This window comes from Amphiprion ocellaris, chromosome 7 (genome assembly GCF_022539595.1).
Source record: "Amphiprion ocellaris isolate individual 3 ecotype Okinawa chromosome 7, ASM2253959v1, whole genome shotgun sequence".
NCBI lineage: Eukaryota > Metazoa > Chordata > Actinopteri > Pomacentridae > Amphiprion > Amphiprion ocellaris.
This window is the reverse complement of record NC_072772.1, coordinates 9,302,515-9,318,689: the sequence shown is the minus strand read 5'-3', so window position 1 is coordinate 9,318,689 and position 16,175 is coordinate 9,302,515. Positions and strand designations below refer to the sequence as shown.

The 16,175-nt window shown below is 39.3% G+C and overlaps 1 protein-coding gene across 3 annotated transcripts in view; it reads left to right on the top strand.

The window, feature by feature from the left end:
• fam168a (family with sequence similarity 168 member A) overlaps positions 1 to 14,055 on the top strand; it is a 30,862-nt gene extending 16,807 nt beyond the window's left edge. For 2 of the 3 annotated variants that reach the window (XM_023288928.3, XM_055012141.1), the window contains exons 2-8: positions 420 to 527; positions 1,199 to 1,290; positions 2,603 to 2,683; positions 7,218 to 7,363; positions 8,226 to 8,412; positions 8,668 to 8,794; positions 9,048 to 14,055. In XM_023288928.3, coding sequence (XP_023144696.1) covers positions 466 to 527; positions 1,199 to 1,290; positions 2,603 to 2,683; positions 7,218 to 7,363; positions 8,226 to 8,412; positions 8,668 to 8,780 — 681 coding nt within the window. In that variant the 5' untranslated portion in view covers positions 420 to 465 and the 3' untranslated portion in view covers positions 8,781 to 8,794; positions 9,048 to 14,055. The remainder of the gene's footprint in view (positions 1 to 419; positions 528 to 1,198; positions 1,291 to 2,602; positions 2,684 to 7,217; positions 7,364 to 8,225; positions 8,413 to 8,667; positions 8,795 to 9,047) is intronic. The other variant, XM_023288929.3, reaches the window with a different exon arrangement.
• The last annotated feature ends 2,120 nt before the right edge of the window (positions 14,056 to 16,175 follow it).

The window sequence follows — 16,175 nt, the reverse complement described above, 5'->3', positions numbered from 1 at the left end:
TATATATACGAATTCATACTCATGCTTCACTCGCACTTGGATGTAGGTTAGACAAATCATACAGGCTACACATACACAGAAATTGATAAAGCAGCTTGCATTGGACACATAAAATCAATGGTGTAAGCGCAAAGCAGACACAAGCGCTGTTTATTTCTCATAAGATTTAAATGGTTTTCATCCATACACTGTTATATTCAGTACAGTTATTAAATGTACTTATTGGCTACTAAAGACACAGTAGTTATCACAAGGACTCACTGAGACACAGTCTAAATCACTGTCTCCCCTGCTGCTATCACTAACCATTTGCTGTTGCACTGGTGCTTGCTTTTGTTGCTGTGTTTTTATTTTTATTTTATTTTTTTTATTTTTCCTGTGTTCATTGTAATCATGACCTCTCGCTGTTTTAATTTCAGATTTGCATATCCACTTCCACTCCTTCCTCATTTGCATACAGCAAGAATGGCGAGCGGGCATCCCACAGACAAATTCAGTTTCATGTATCAACCAGACACGCACAAGAGGTACGGGGCACGCATGCACACACACTCGCACAAACACATACACAGTTTCACAGGCCCACTTTCTCAATGACAAGGTAAGTTGAAATGAAGGAGGTGCGCTTGGAGAAAGACACCTTATGGGACATGAAGTGAAAATGGCACCTTCACCCCAACCATTTCCAGCACCATAGTTTATTATCCTGTGCTCAGTCCTGTTGTAGAAACCCAGCTGATGGAGCTCGCCGTGCCTTTGATGGTGCAGTAGTGGAAATCAAGGCAGATGTGCAAATTTGGCTAACAGTATTTAATGCCACACAGGAAACAAAACTATTATTTTTCAATGGATCCATGCGTACTTGTGCTTTCCTGTCAGTACTTGTGCCTTTTTTTTTTTTATTCCAACAGTCTGTGTTTTTAAGTACATGCTTATGTTGAGCCTACTTGAGGGTGAGGATTCACGGGGCTTGATTTTTGTGGCATGCTGGCAAAATCCTTCAGCTGGATGTCGCCTTAAGAATCTGAGTTTGGGATTAATGTGTGCGATGAGTGTGTGCGCGCGTGCTTGATAATCGTAACAATTTTCTTTCCAATTTACATGGCTTATGTCTCTTTTCTCCTCCATTTTTCTTCTGTCTTCTCCTAACCCTCTCTACCCTCTTCCACACTCTCTATTTCTTTTCTCTCTCTCTTAGTAAGAACAGGTTATCTTCAGCTATGAATCCAGTCTACAGCCCTGTTCAGCCTGGAACCCCATATGGAAATCCCAAGAATATGGCCTTTACAGGTAAGAACGATATGCACACTCACATTCATCATCTTCTACACCAGTGTAAACATCGTCTTAAGGATGACTGTGTCCCTTATGAGTGACAGTAGGGAAGTGCTTAAGAGACCATTATGCTAGCAACCCCTTTGATGCACCAAAGTTCCATCAAAATGAAATTTGTTAAGAAGTCTCTACTACTGTGCTAAAGTCGGAGAGAAAATAGTTTTTTCAGCAAACAAACTTGCCATCATTTTACTTGCAAAGTAGGTGTTTAATACATACTATGGTGCCATTTTAGATTACAACATGAGAACTGTGTTAGTAATAAACCTTATGGAAATTATAGGCACCAGAGGGGACTCAAGGCCATGTCCATAATTTTCAAGAATCAATAGAGTCTGTTTCAGAAAGGAGAGAAACCTTTCTGTTACCTCTATTATCTCGAACAATATAAGGGTTCTGCAATACAGGAGAATGTTTACGTAGGTAACAAACATCTTACTTGTTCAATAAGAAACACTTAGTACCTTAGAGTTGAGACTACAAAATTCAGGTTGTGGTACCCAGGTTGTGTAGATAAGATGGAGAATGTTAAACAAAGGAAGGCAGGAAATAATAAAGACAAAGTGTTGACAGAGGTTAGGCACATCTTTTCTCGTCTCAGATGAGTACGTCAGTGTAGACGCAGATACTTATTAGACCTGTTACATCTGACTGTAGCACAACCTACAGCAGCCAAAGCTAGATATAGCAAAGGCTCAAGGCTACGGAACAGATCATCTGTGAGACTGTCTGCCAATAATAGCAAACAGTGAGAAGTGAGCAGCACTTCGCTCTCGTACATTCTTCACTCTGCTGCTTTTTCCGTCCTTTCCTCATCCTTTGTCTCGCTCTGTCGAACCCGCGGCTTTTATCAGCCTAAGGTTTTTCTCAGGTCAAATTGGCTTTGTTTGCGCAACGCGTAATTTGTGACGCACAAGAGTCTGTGCAGTGTGTGTGCGGGCACGTGTCTGCATGCATCGCTAATGTTTCTGAATTTATCTCCTCCCACACCATATTGGCAGGTGTGTCTCATCTGCCAAATTGGTGTATGTAAGACGCATTCAGCCGACTGTGTTATTGGTGCAGACATTTTTTTAATGAGCGCCATCTGTGCACATCCTGCTTCAGACCAAATACTGTCCTACCTGTGTGTATGTGTGTTTGAGTTTGAGTGGGTGGGTTTGGGACACGGGAGGGGGGGTAATCTTTGTTGTGTGTGTCTGTGGCCCTCTCTGCTCATTAAGCTATCGTTTCTAATATTTTCTGTCTCGTCTGTGACGTCTTGCAGGCTATCCAGGAGGGTATCCTGCCACAGCTCCAACCTATACACCCAACCTTTATCAAACAGGCAGTCCTGGGTATCCACCAGGTAAGCTCTAAAACACACACACACACACACACACACACACACACACACACACACACACACACACACACACACACACACACACACACACACACACACACACACACACACACACACAAACATGATCATTTGATGTCTTTCTTTGTATTTAACCAGGTAATATCTTGGGAGAAATTGCTGTCACTCTACACTCATTTTCAGAGTTAATTAGGGGGATGTTTTCTCATTTTCTAAGAAAAGAGTGTGCATGGGATCCTTTGAAGTCTTGCTGAAGATATCACGCATGTATATGCAGATGATTCCACAGACAAATCATTATCACATGTAGCTACAAGATATGTGGATTTATTCTGGCTGCTTTTAGTTGAGTAGATAAAATGCAATGATAAAAAAATTTATAGACTGAACATAAAGAATGATTAATACATAAAGTCAACGGGGAGTGTATTATTGTGCGACTCCCACTGAGCAGCAAGCAACACAATACATGAGCCTAGTAACTATAGACAACATTAATGCAAACAACATCTGGTCAAACCTGTAGTGGTACAGATGGAAATTCAAAAGGAAAACATGCCAGTGAGGAATTTCTCAACATGCTTTATAAACTCTGAGGAAAAGTTTTAGATCTTGAATTTCAGACCTTTGGATCTTTCTTTGGGAAGAAATTCTCCGTTATGGATTTGAGGCCAAAGCTGATGACTGTTCCTCGTTCGGTGGTTGTGAATGCTGCCATTATGCTGAAATGATACTTAAAAACTGCAAGCTGAGTGTTTTTGAAAAACCCAAACAAGCTCTTAACAGCCTATAACTGTGCCACCAATTCATCTTGAATAATTTTCAGAAATGTGTTAATCTTCCTGATGAATAATCATTCAGTTTGCACTTTGAAAAGCAGTTGAGTAATGTGTTGGTGTGAAATGAAAGTCAGTGTTTAGGTTGGGACTGGTCTCACACTTAATGTGTTGAATAAATTACACACTGATGAAATTTTAATTTCATGTCAAGAGGATCCATTACTGCTACTGCTCCGTATCGCTGCGTGGTGATACATTGAATCTATGTGTTTATTATGCACACTTAACCTAAAGCAAATATTGTTTCCCTACATATTTAATAATTGTCTGAGTCCTGTGTGGTTACAGTTTTGTTGTAAATCAAACATTGCTGATAAAATTGTAGTAATGCTACAATTGCTCATGCAGTCAGAACGTTGTTTAGAGCTCCACACAGGCTCTAGTGCTTTCAAAGCAATATGGATTAAGTGGTGGTATCAGCCTAAAGGGCAATAATGGTGAGCGAGTGGGAAGCAAGCCAGTAACAGCTGCCAGTGGCTATATAGCAGCAGATATGTACTCTGCTGGGGTTCAGGGTCTGGTCCCCACAGCAGATGGGAGTACAGTTGTCTCAGTGCTTTCCAGATATGCTGTCTGTATAGACGTATGTAGTTCAGATTGGGTAAATACTTTCTAAATTGTCCATGAATGTTGCTATTTGAGCATATACAGAATCATTAGCTTGGAATCAACACTTCATGATGTCCGTCTGACCTACAGATGATCTTTGACCATTATTCATGTAATTTTTACTCTATAAATATTCCTAAAGCCGCTCTCAAATGGATTTTTATGATGTTATTTGAAAGCATGACTTTACTAGTTATTGTCCAGCACACTGCGAATATCAAATGCTGAATCTTGTGATCATTGCCGATGCAATAAATGAATTATACAGCAACACAATGAAAATCTAAATGTGTGCAAAAGAGGAAGAAAGCCAAGACAGGCTGACTCAATAATGAACAATTTAAACAACAGTTTAATATAATAAACATCTTTTGATCAGACCAGCAAACACTGAATAAAGCATATAATTAAATGTGCTTCAGCAATATGAGGGAGAAGAAAGAAAGAGAATGGTCAATGTTAAAGTAGTGTTATTATTTTTGTACTGTCAACAAGATGTTTTTCTTAATTGATACTTTGAACACATGCATTGTTGACTTCAAAGACGGTTCTAAGATGTTACAGAGAGGAAGGCTGTTATGTTTTATATCAGTAATAAAAACTTGCATAAAATCCTTCAAAGCCTTTAGAGAACTGGTGAATGCTTCAAAATGAATGAAGAATCTTTTAGAAAACATTCATGTGGTTTTGAAAAGTATTAATTGCATTTCCTTAGCAGGTGGACAAATAGCTACTTTAATTGCTTCCTATTCTTTTGAATTTTGAGCACCTTACCAAGGCAGGAGGGGGTTGTAGGTTTCATCTGTGCTGCTTTTGAAGCCTCCTCCACTCGTCTCCTCCCAGCATTTGGTTTTATCTTTTGGAAGTCTAACAAAATATCAGGTATGCGTTGGCTCGCCCCGCTTTGTTCCAACTGAAACCTGAACCTCATTATTGAAGCTGTTGCTGTTTGACTGCAAATTTCTTCCTGCGCACGTAACAGTGGAAGAACAGTAGGAAGAAATTAAAATGTTTTGGATTTTGTGTCCCAGACAAGAAAAAAAAACACCAGACAAGCCAGCTATGGTCTGATTAAAAACCTGTCTTGGTCATTATTTCTCAAGACCATTGAAAAGACAAACTTGTTTAGTATCAGCAGGGCTTTTGTGCAATTGTCACACACCATTGTCCTTTAATGCCCTGCATGCATGTTAGAGGAAAGAATGAGTGTGAGAGTATGAACGCACACACAGACACACACAGACTTTTAGACACAGAGCAGCTCCAGCATCTCTTTGTTCCCTTGTCCTTGTGTGAGAAAAGCGCTTTCATAAGCGACACAGCAGCAACTAGCTAGTAGCATGTTTGACCTTCAGGCTCCTCCAGGTGGCTGTTCAGAGGTACTGCACCCCAGAGAGCAGAGCACGCATGCAGTGGTCTGAACCAGATGCCTTTACTGTCCCTGACCTCATGCTTTTCAGACAGTGACGTAGTGTCAGTTAAAGGTGGATATCATGTAGTGTGGTATGTTTAAGTCCTATTGTGGTTGATGGTTAGTGCTTTACTAAATGTAATCCTTGAAAAACTACATGTACGGCGAAACATAGACTACACAGCGTATATGTTCTGTATAGTATACAGTGCAAAGATGCTACCTTCAGAGCTCATGCTTGAGCTGACTAAACAAGGCATTTTAAGATACACAGACCCTTGGCTATATACTGTTTTGAGATTCACATCCCATCAAAAAACAGCACCAGTCCCCATCTGGTGGATTATGTAGGAAATGCAAATAATAAGATATGGGGACCAGTGCTAAATTACTATGACTAGACTCATTTGGGTGGTGTTGACTGCACACAGTCCTTATGATGTTTGGGGCTCATTTACATGAGCGTAGAATTATTCATAAAACTAGTTAGATGATGGTTTTTGTCAATTTATGACATCTAACTGATGATCGGTCCAGAGCAATCTTTTCAAACTGTAGCGCCATGATGGATTGTCGAAACTTAAATCAGCTAGAATAGGTCTCTTATAGTAACTGCTGATCACATGTCTACTGGTGCACGAGAGAAGCTGTTTGTAGTGACAAAGTCAAAGATAATTATCACCTGACTCTGCAGTTCCCCTCAGCTCCCCAGAGTGTTTCAGTGTCTTAATGCTCATTGTTTTGGCTTTACCATCTGCACTTTTAACGTTTTAGTTCCCTCTCCTCTCATCAGCATTGTTTTAAGACACAGCAGGTAATTGTTTTATGTGAGGGAAAGAAAACCTCTATAATCTGTGCTTGTCCGTTATCAAATGGCAGTTGTCGATTTGGTATTAGTTAAACATTTAGCAGCTAAGTGGCTAAATATTCCATGCAGAAACTGAGGAGTAAAACAAGGTAAATTATAAGAGAGAGACTCTCCGCTTAAAGCATCCTGAACAAATATCTGTGGGAGAATTCTGTAATGTAAAGAATGGTGGTTGTATGACTAATGTCTCTCCAACCAAAAAGCCAGTCATTGTAACAACTGAACTGGTAAATTTTCAGCTGATCATGTTGTTACTCTGATGCGAAAAGTGTAACCTGTGGAGGAAAATTCTTTTTAAGCTTTATTTTATGGCAAAGTCACCGAAATTTTTAGCAGTTTTTAATCAGATTTGACTATTCACATGCAGCTTTTATGTCCAGGTGACCGCCGACATTGGAGTTGTAGCTCTCATTCATTCATCTAGATAGGGGACGGTTCTTGTTGGCCTGTAATAACTTCCTACAGCCCTTAGCAAGTTGACTATTGAGTGGTAAGCTAAAAGAAGCATGAACATAGGGCGTATATCTCAAAATATATGCTAATGCTGTATTACGTTTGCTCGACATATATAAACAAGCAATTATTTGCCAATAAAATACCCCATATTGACTCAAAATGTTAAAAAAAAAAAAGCCTGTGTTATATGTACAACTTGTTATACTGCCAGCAAAGAGCCTGGAAAAAAAAGTTTAAGAAAACAGCAAATCCTTTACCAATTCATAAAAGTAATTGCTGTAATGTGTAATTCTACATTCTCTTTCTTTTTCCCTGTGTTTTTTCTTCTGTTTTTAGGATATACCGCAGCAGGAACCCCATACAAAGTGCCCCCCACTCAGTCAAATGGAGCACCCCCTCCTTACACCCCAACCCCCACCCCATACCCAACAGCTATGTACCCCATCCGCAGTGCCTACCCTCAGCAGAACATATACGCACAGGTAAGGATATTAAAGGTGACAGCATTACTTTGGAGAGACATTTGTTACTCGTCTGCTGCCGCAAAATGTTGATCAGTTCTGTTGTTGCACCTGTTTTCTGCCAGCACCATTTAGTCACGTTAGTAAATACATTTGTGTTGCCGGTTGGTTTATGTCATTTTACTGTGCGTTAAAAACAATTATAGATGAAACCATTTCACCGTTGACACCAAATGGTCTGTCATCTGAGCAACTGTCTTTGTCTTGGGTTTCAGCTTTGAACAAATGTTAGTGAACAAGGGGAAAGCGAACATCTATTTGTTTCGCTTTGTGTGAGATAGCTTCTGTTCTGCAGAATTTCTCTTTCAAATGACATTAGATTTGTAATGACTGCAGGGCTGCTGCTTTGATAAAGAATTTGTCACAGTGTTTAGCCTGAAGAGAGGAGGAATGAAAAGAGACTTGTATGCTCAGGAATCCATCGCACTATAAAAACAAGGCACACTCAGTCTTCTGTTAAGTGCAATCGCTGCTAGTTGCTTGGTGTTATTTCTTTATATGATTAATCCCAGAAGATCAAGTTTGTCAGTAATTGTTGGACCTAGGAGTCCCCAACGTGTAAATTAAAACCAAAATCACGAGTTAAAGGTAAATTTCAGCACATTGTAACATGTTATAAAGCAGTTGATGGGTTTGAAGTTCAGTTACACCTCATAAGAAAACAACAGCACAATCGTTCTGTTCTTTTGTAGTTAGGTGAAAAGTGAAGTAGAAGGAGGAGAGATTTAAAATGCCAAACAGATAAGATGTCCATCTCCAAAGTCTTGTTGATCTGCTGAGTGTTTTCTGCTTTTTTTTTTTTCTTTTTTTTTTTTTTTGCCAGGGAGCCTACTACACCCAACCAGTGTATGCGGCTCAGCCACATGTGATCCACCACACCACCGTGGTGCAGCCTAACAGCATCCCCTCCACAGCCCTTTACCCAGCCCCCGTCCCTGTACCTACTCCTCGCAACAACGGCATGGCTGCCATGGGGATGGTAGCTGGGACAACCATGGCCATGAGTGCAGGTAGGATGACATGAACTCCAAATATTCATTTCAGTTTTCAGAAATGGCATATTGGACTACAACTGACGTATTGAATGTGCTCTTTTGACGGTAATGTAGGATTTTTTTGCTGCTTATTCATGCCTGAAGTACTTGTTGCTATGATAAGAAGGGGTTTTAAACTGTGGGACTTGTGATGGGCGGTTTTAGCCATTTGTTGAGGTGTTGGACCCAAACAATAGATTTTCCATTCACTGGGTTATTAACTTTGTGCAGGGACTCTGCTGACAACGCCCCAGCACACCCCGATCGGAGCGCACCCAGTTACTGTGCCAACCTACAGGCCCCAAGGGACACCTGGGTACAGCTACGTACCGCCTCACTGGTAGAGCCCACCCATCATGTGAGTGTCTGCCCTCTCGCGCTTTGCTTCTTCCACTTTGACATGTTCCTGCCTACTACAACTCTCTCTCTTCCATCTGTTTCCTCCACCCCCTCCCTCTCCTCCTTTTCATTCCTCTTTTTGTTCCCCTGTTGCCTCTCTTGACTTGAACAAACTGTGCTGCCTCGCATTTCTTTTTCGCTCTTTTCCTCAGAGGCCTGAGGCAGCCTTAAATCAATCTCCAATGTGTGCCTCTGCTCTTCTTTCCCACCAGATCTGGAGTCCACCATCGTATGCAACTGCTCAAATCTTACACGGGCTCCCATTGGTAACCATGGGAACTCGGCACCTGTCTGCAAGAACAAAACTAAAGTGCAACAGCCACTTTACTATTATTGTTAATGTTATTATGCGACATTCTCTAACGTTTTTACAAAAGCTGCTTTTATTTTTTTGTTTTTTTTTCTCTGTTCATTTGCCAACCAGTCATTACCTTATTTTGTATGGTTATTTTATTTTATTTCTTCATTTTCTTTTGCTGTGTCTGTCATTGGAACTCCAGAAGGACTCTTGACCAATCACGGGTGTCGGTCGCTCCTGTTTCTGTGTTGTGCTGGTGTGTGTGGTCCTGCCTGCTGCTGCTCAGTTGGCTGGAAAATATTGGGCACTTATTCTTCATTATCATCTCCATCAGTCACTACAAAGACTTATTGACTTATGCTGCCAAATTTTCTAACGACTAGATATCAGCACAGGGTTTTAACATAATTAGGATTTTTGTTTTTCGGGTTGTTGTAAATTTTTTGAATGTTTCTTTTAACCACATTCAGCTGAATTACTTTAACTTAACCAGTAGAGCTTTGTTCTTCCTTCCTCTTCATCCTTTCTTAACCAGTTTGTTTCATTTTCAGTTCAATCTCAGTCGTCTTCCAGCGCTTAGCTGTCTGTCCGGCAGTAGTCAGTCCGTCATCCCTATTGTTACGTCTCCATGCGAGTGCTTTGTCAGTGCTATGAGCACTAACTCGCCATCACACGTCGTACTGCGCGTCCCACGTTGTCCGCATTAGCATTGTACCTAGTACACTAAAAAAACATCACCTACTTCATGCTACATACTATGCAGGCTAGTATGTTGTAACACTATCAAAACTTAACCTAGCTAGAGAACATTTCGGGGTTGTTTGGGTCATGTCAGCTTTTTCATGTGGTTAGCGTAGGTCAGTGCATTTAGAAAAATGTAAAAATCTTTATACTAACCGTGTCGACAGCATGGGTGGTCACGCACACTTTCTCACTCATCTACAAACACACACACACACACACACACAATGCACACAGGGGCTCCTGTGGTGTTGGAAAACACACTATCACTTAGTGGCACTTACTGTACAGTACCTCCAGTTATGTAGTTAACTGATGAACACACACATACACAAACAAACGAGCAAACACACACACACACACATGACATGGATTTCTGGGGGTGTGCATGGCAGACACAGCCAGCAGAGAAGGAGTTTAAAGGGATTGTGTTGGCAGCAGGAGAGGAGAGCAGACAGCAAGTAAGGAGGAGGAGATGACATATTCACAGTCTGTCATTTCACTTCAAGGTACAAGACATTTGAGTTTGTGACAGCTCACCTGCAAGAGACTGCACAAACGGACAGCTATTTTTGCACTGTATGTATTGTACGTTGATTTTTCTCGCTGTGATTATCGTCTCCTCCTCTGTCCTTTTTCCAGGAGAGGACTGATAACCAAACACCCCATCAATGAGAAACCAAGAATATTGAGTTTTCAGTTAATAACGGACCAGTTAAATACATAAATGTGCTAATGAATGGCTAGGATTCAGACTAGTCCATTTCTTTAGATGTCATGCACATTACAACCTTCTGATGATGTGAGCATGTTTTCATTGTTGCATTATGTTTCCATATGCAGATGCATTTAAATTCACAGTATGGTGATCCATATTAATCAAGCTCATTCTGAGTCTTTGTTTATTGGTCCTCGGCTAAAGAAATTGGGGGTATGAGGTGGTAGCTAGAGAGTGGTGGTGGGATTTAATATTTAGGTGAGGCCTGTGGCATTTTTCAGGATTTACAAAAAACAAAAAACAAAAAAAACAAGACTGAATTCACAACTTCAAGATCTGTAGAGTACAGATTGGTATAACACAAGCATTTACTGCGCGGGTATGTGGATGAAGTGGTTTGATATTGCAATAAAATAAGAGGGAATGCCTCCAACTGTTAAAATACAGTAATTATTTTATCAGCGTTTTGAATTGATTTTTTTAAAAACAATAGCTTATTGTTGTAATCTCTAAATATGGATTCAAGGCTCTGTATGCAGCCTCCATTCAATAATTATTACAGTTACTGCTAAGAAAAGTAGAACATATCAAAATTTTGGGTATTGAATAACATTGTGAGGAAGTATTGCACAACGTAAGATCAAAAAAAAAAAAAGAAACTTGACTATACTACTATAATTTAATGCTAAGTAACAGGTACCTAGGCTTTGTAGTGCAAGACGGAGGAAAAAGCAATTTATATCATAATTAAAATAAAACAATAAGGTCGAGTGTTTGAGGTATACTTAGTCCAGATGTTTGTACACTAGTAGGTTAATTCTCAAGAAAATATTGCATAATGCCGCTGTCGGATGAAAACCGCCTATATTTTAACCCTATTTTTAAATGACTCTTGTGTTTTAGACAATATCAAATGGTTGTTATTGGCTTAGGAGTCAGAAAGGGTTCCCACCACGTAAGGATCTTGTATATGTACATTTAAGCCAGTAAAACTGAAAAAAATACGCAAACTGGATTTTCTTGCGACAGCAGTAATGTTACTCTGCATTAGGATTTATTTAACCAACCACTACTTTTGTCAGTATTTTTCAATTAAATTTTATTTCTCTCTTCTCTCCCTCTGGTCAATTGAGCATATTGGGTATGCATAATATTCAGGTGTATTTCACTATAGCATTGGATTTCTAAGTTTAAAAAAAAAACATGCAGTATATTTATACAGCAAGTGGTACAGTAATGTATTTCTAGCTAAGCATGGTTGCATCAGTGTGGCAGCTACTGTTTGTGCTTTTAAGATTTTTTTTTCTTACCTCTTCTTCTGCATCTCTGTCCTCTACATATCTGTCACTAAGGGGGGAGGAGTTAACACAAGGTCTGTAAATACATACAGTTAGGACTTGTGGAATTTATTGTCACCTACTTCCCACGTTTTTATGATTGTCGCCTGAATTTGCAGACGTTGAGGGAGGTAGAGGATGAACGACAGAACCGAAATGGATGCCATTTTTTTTCCTTGACTGAAAAAGGCTGCCGTGACGCCTCTGACAGCCATCTTCCTTGTCCGTTTCCGTTCTGTAGGTGCAAAGATGTATTGAATGATGTCTTGAAAACCCTCAGCCTCCATGCCCTTTGTTCTGTGCCATATTTCACCAATTGTCGTTCAGTAAATATTAGTTTCTTCTCCTAATTAACTGGTGAATTCTGAGTCCTTGTTATGTCTAGCTTCCTGTGAATCTGTGTTTTCCTATTGCTGTCCTGTTTCTCACGTTGTTGATGCATATTGCCTGTCAGACTTTTATCTTACTGTATCCTCTGTGTTTATCCTATTTTCACTTTGTGCCCTTTGGAAGCCGTTTTGCATCCCTTCCGACATTTAGATTTGTCACATTCAGGGATGCAAAAGGATGTCCAATCATATTGTACTGTTTCCTCCCTTTTCCACTCTTATCGGTTATTTTAACTCTCACACGGAATGTTTTTGTTTTTTTGCCGTTTTTGTGTTTTCAGTCCAACCTTTGCATCCCTCACCACCCCGTCTACGCAGCAGTCATATTGAACTATATGATAGTCATTAAATTGGTGTTGTTACAGTAATCTGCTGTATTTTATATTCCACCAAACCTTTTTTTAAACACTAGATGTCACCAGTGACAAAGTCTGGAAGTGGCATCGCTGTGGTTCAAGGCTTTGAGCCAACATGATAAGTTAGTTATTTTTCCATGTCACTCAACCATAATTGCAATTGAACGTCGCATTTTGAGCACTGAGATATTTGGGAGTCATAGTCTTTTCCAAATTGAAGTCATTTTATTCAGACATTCTCAGAAATGTCATTTTCAGCAACAAAAACAAGACTCCACATAAGGTCTTATTTGTTGTTTTTAGAGGAGGAGTTCTCTGGGCTGGGGACCAATGCTCTTAAACTGTAATTCTGTTTTAATAGAGGCTCAACAGAGAGGCAGACCCACAGAGCATTAGAGATAGCTGAAGGTAAAAACAAGTCCTACAGAGTGGGCTTGTTTTTCAGGGTGAAACTGCTTCCTCAATTCACTCCATTCCTTGCCTCTCATTTGTTTCAATTTGCACTTACGTGAAAATGGACGGTCGAACACTTCGTTGTGTTCGGGGGGAGAGAGAGAGAGGGAGGGGTGGTGGTGTGCAAAGCTATCTTAATCATGAGTCTTCTACTATTCTTCCATCATCTTGTCGTCCGTAACATTTCCAAACCTTCATGAGGATTTTTTGTTAGTTTTTTCCCCCCCAGTGTATTTCAATTTTGAGCCTTTTCACTTTGACAGTGAAAACGTGACCAAGAGCATTCATAACACCTCTCTTCCTCTCCTTCCATTTTCCCCTCTCCCCCGTCTTCTTTTTTTGCCTTGCAGTTGCAAAGTCTTAGTTTTTCCCGAGTATAAATTAAAACACTACTATCACAGCGTATAGTAGGCTCTTAAATGTCTTTGATGTTCTGCTGCAGCTTTTTTAATTTCAATTTGTCAGAGATCTCTTAGTTTAATTTGACACTAAATGTGATGCAAAAAGTGGAAATTCCTTGTCTTCCAAAAAAAAAATTACATACTCACATCCCTCCCGGGTCGAGTATTAGGAACAACCCCATCTTTGGAAGTTTTAGTTTGGTACCCAGTTTGCACATGCTATGGTATATCTGTTACCGTAAGGTTGTGTTTGAAACTGAAGCCCAACGTCTGTTCAGCGTTGAGAGAAGTGAATTGTATGTTAGCTATTTGGTCCGGAGTGAAGGACCTGCGTCAGGCTTGTGATATGAAGTGTAAATCTGTTTTTAAATTTTTTTTTTCTGTTTTATTTTCGTTGTTGTTGAGGGTTTTTTTTTTTAAAGATCAGTTAGTGATCTTAGTACTATAACTAAGCCAAGTTTGTAATTGTATATTTACTGTAAAATGTAGAACATTGAATAACTATTAAAATTTTCCTATAAAAGGAAGATTGTCTTGTGTGGTCTTTTTTCAGAATTTAATTATGTTTCCTTTTTGGGTAAATCTGATAAACACTGAACAGTTGCTCTCTGGGATTTGAGTTGTACAGAGGAAAAATATGTCTCTGCATGCGGTGTACAGCTCTGCACGGATCAGTGTGAAAATGTGAGTGACATTTTCTTTCAAGTGCTTTTAAAACCAAAGTGACAGCACAACAGTGCAAGTCAGATCCTCAATCATTAATACAGCTAGACCATAGATGTCAAACTCTGGCCCCAGAGCCAGCGCTCTGACTGTATATTGTATAGGTTCATTATTATATTTGGAGGAAGATTTTTTCAATAAATATCAATGTTGGCGCGCGACTGGCCCACTGTCTATTTGAGTTCGACACCCCTGTCGTAGACGAAAGGAGTGTGACTCTTTGTAGCCTGGACAGTAAAAAATATCGGAATAACTAAATTTGTTATATTAAAGCGAAATCCTGGCCTGAAACAAAATTTGTATAGTGCACATCTAAATATGTGCTGCTTGGTTCTCATTTCTGTTGTGCAACTTGTGTGGTCACAGTGTTACGCAAACACAAATTTAATCTCCAAATTACAAAGATGCTGACGGAGGGTTCTTGTTTAAAACAGTTTTAATAGTGCATCATACATTCTGTTTTAAAGTGAGCTTTCAGGTGACAGGGGCATTGCAGTCTGTTTCCCTATGTTCCTTTTCAAGGACAGGTGGGTCTGTGCACACAGGAGTACTATGAACAGACAGAAGAAAGCTGACGCACCACTTCCTTTGTGGCTAATAAAGACCGATAGGCAAACAGCCCTTGACTCTTTCACTTCTCTTTGGACCAAGCAGCAGACATCCGACTGGCTTGAGCAATATCAACTGTACCACTTGTACAGAGTAAATGCTGACACACCTCTTTAATGCACAATGCCCCACCAAACACACACAGCCTCATATCTTGATAGGTCTGTATGGTGATCATGATTTACGTAAGTGGAGAGCAGCCACAATTCACACTAAAAGATCCTTGGTGGATGTTTTGAATTGTAGTTTCTAGCTGGTTAGATGACTTGAACTATGAGTATAGTGTTGGTTTGGTGCTTTAAATCACTGTCATCCTCCCTCTTTCTCCATAGTCCTCTCATGATTAGACCTTGAACAAGTGACTTTATCAGTCAACAAACTTTAATACTGCACCTTTTTCATACAAGAAATGTTTCAACAGTGTAAAAAACAATTTCGAAATGGCTTTCAAGCAAAAAAAATTATAAAAAATTAGGCTTCTCATTTTACCAATGCACTGAAAAAAATGCAATTGTATAGTGTTTTTTTCCTTTTCATTGTACAACTTTTTCTGTGGTTTTGAAATGCACAGTGTCAGTAAAAGTACAAAATATGCAGAATTTGAAGTTTATTGTAAAGTAACCATAAAAACCTGGAACTGAATAACCATAACATTTCCATTTTTAAAAATGTAAATTAAATTTTTTACATAAAAAGAGAAAAACGTTTGCAAGTTTAGACAAATTTCACCGATATCTCCTTTTTATTTAATACTTGAAACAGATAAATTCAAGTTCAGTACTGTAAATATATTTCTAAAATTAGATACAATCAATGACGACAGAAAAAGAAGTGTGGGTTCTGTATTTTTACATTGATTTGTTTGGTAAATGAGAGATACCTTGCATATTTACAGATATTTTTGCAACACCAAAAAAGGATGAATGAATGTTTCATTAGTGTATATTGGTACCCTGTGAAATACAGTTTTAACCTGTCTATCATCTGTTTTTTATGGGTAATTTCATAGTTTTTACAAATGTAAATATCATTTATAAAACATTAAAAAGCCAAATAAATACACAAAAACAGAGCTTGAAAATGTATTTTAATCACAGAAAATGATTCCATGTTTATTAGTTATTTCCCTTTATTTTACAGTATTTAGGCACCCCAGTGCACAAACTAAAAACCCAGAACAAAGCCAAAGTGTCAGAATGTAAATTTAGAGAACGGATGTTGCTTCCTTCATCATCTGCTGGGATCTCGCCGGACGGATCACAGAGCAGCTCATGGCCTCTCGGCACACTCAGATCAAACCGTCTTCGAGTAGAAA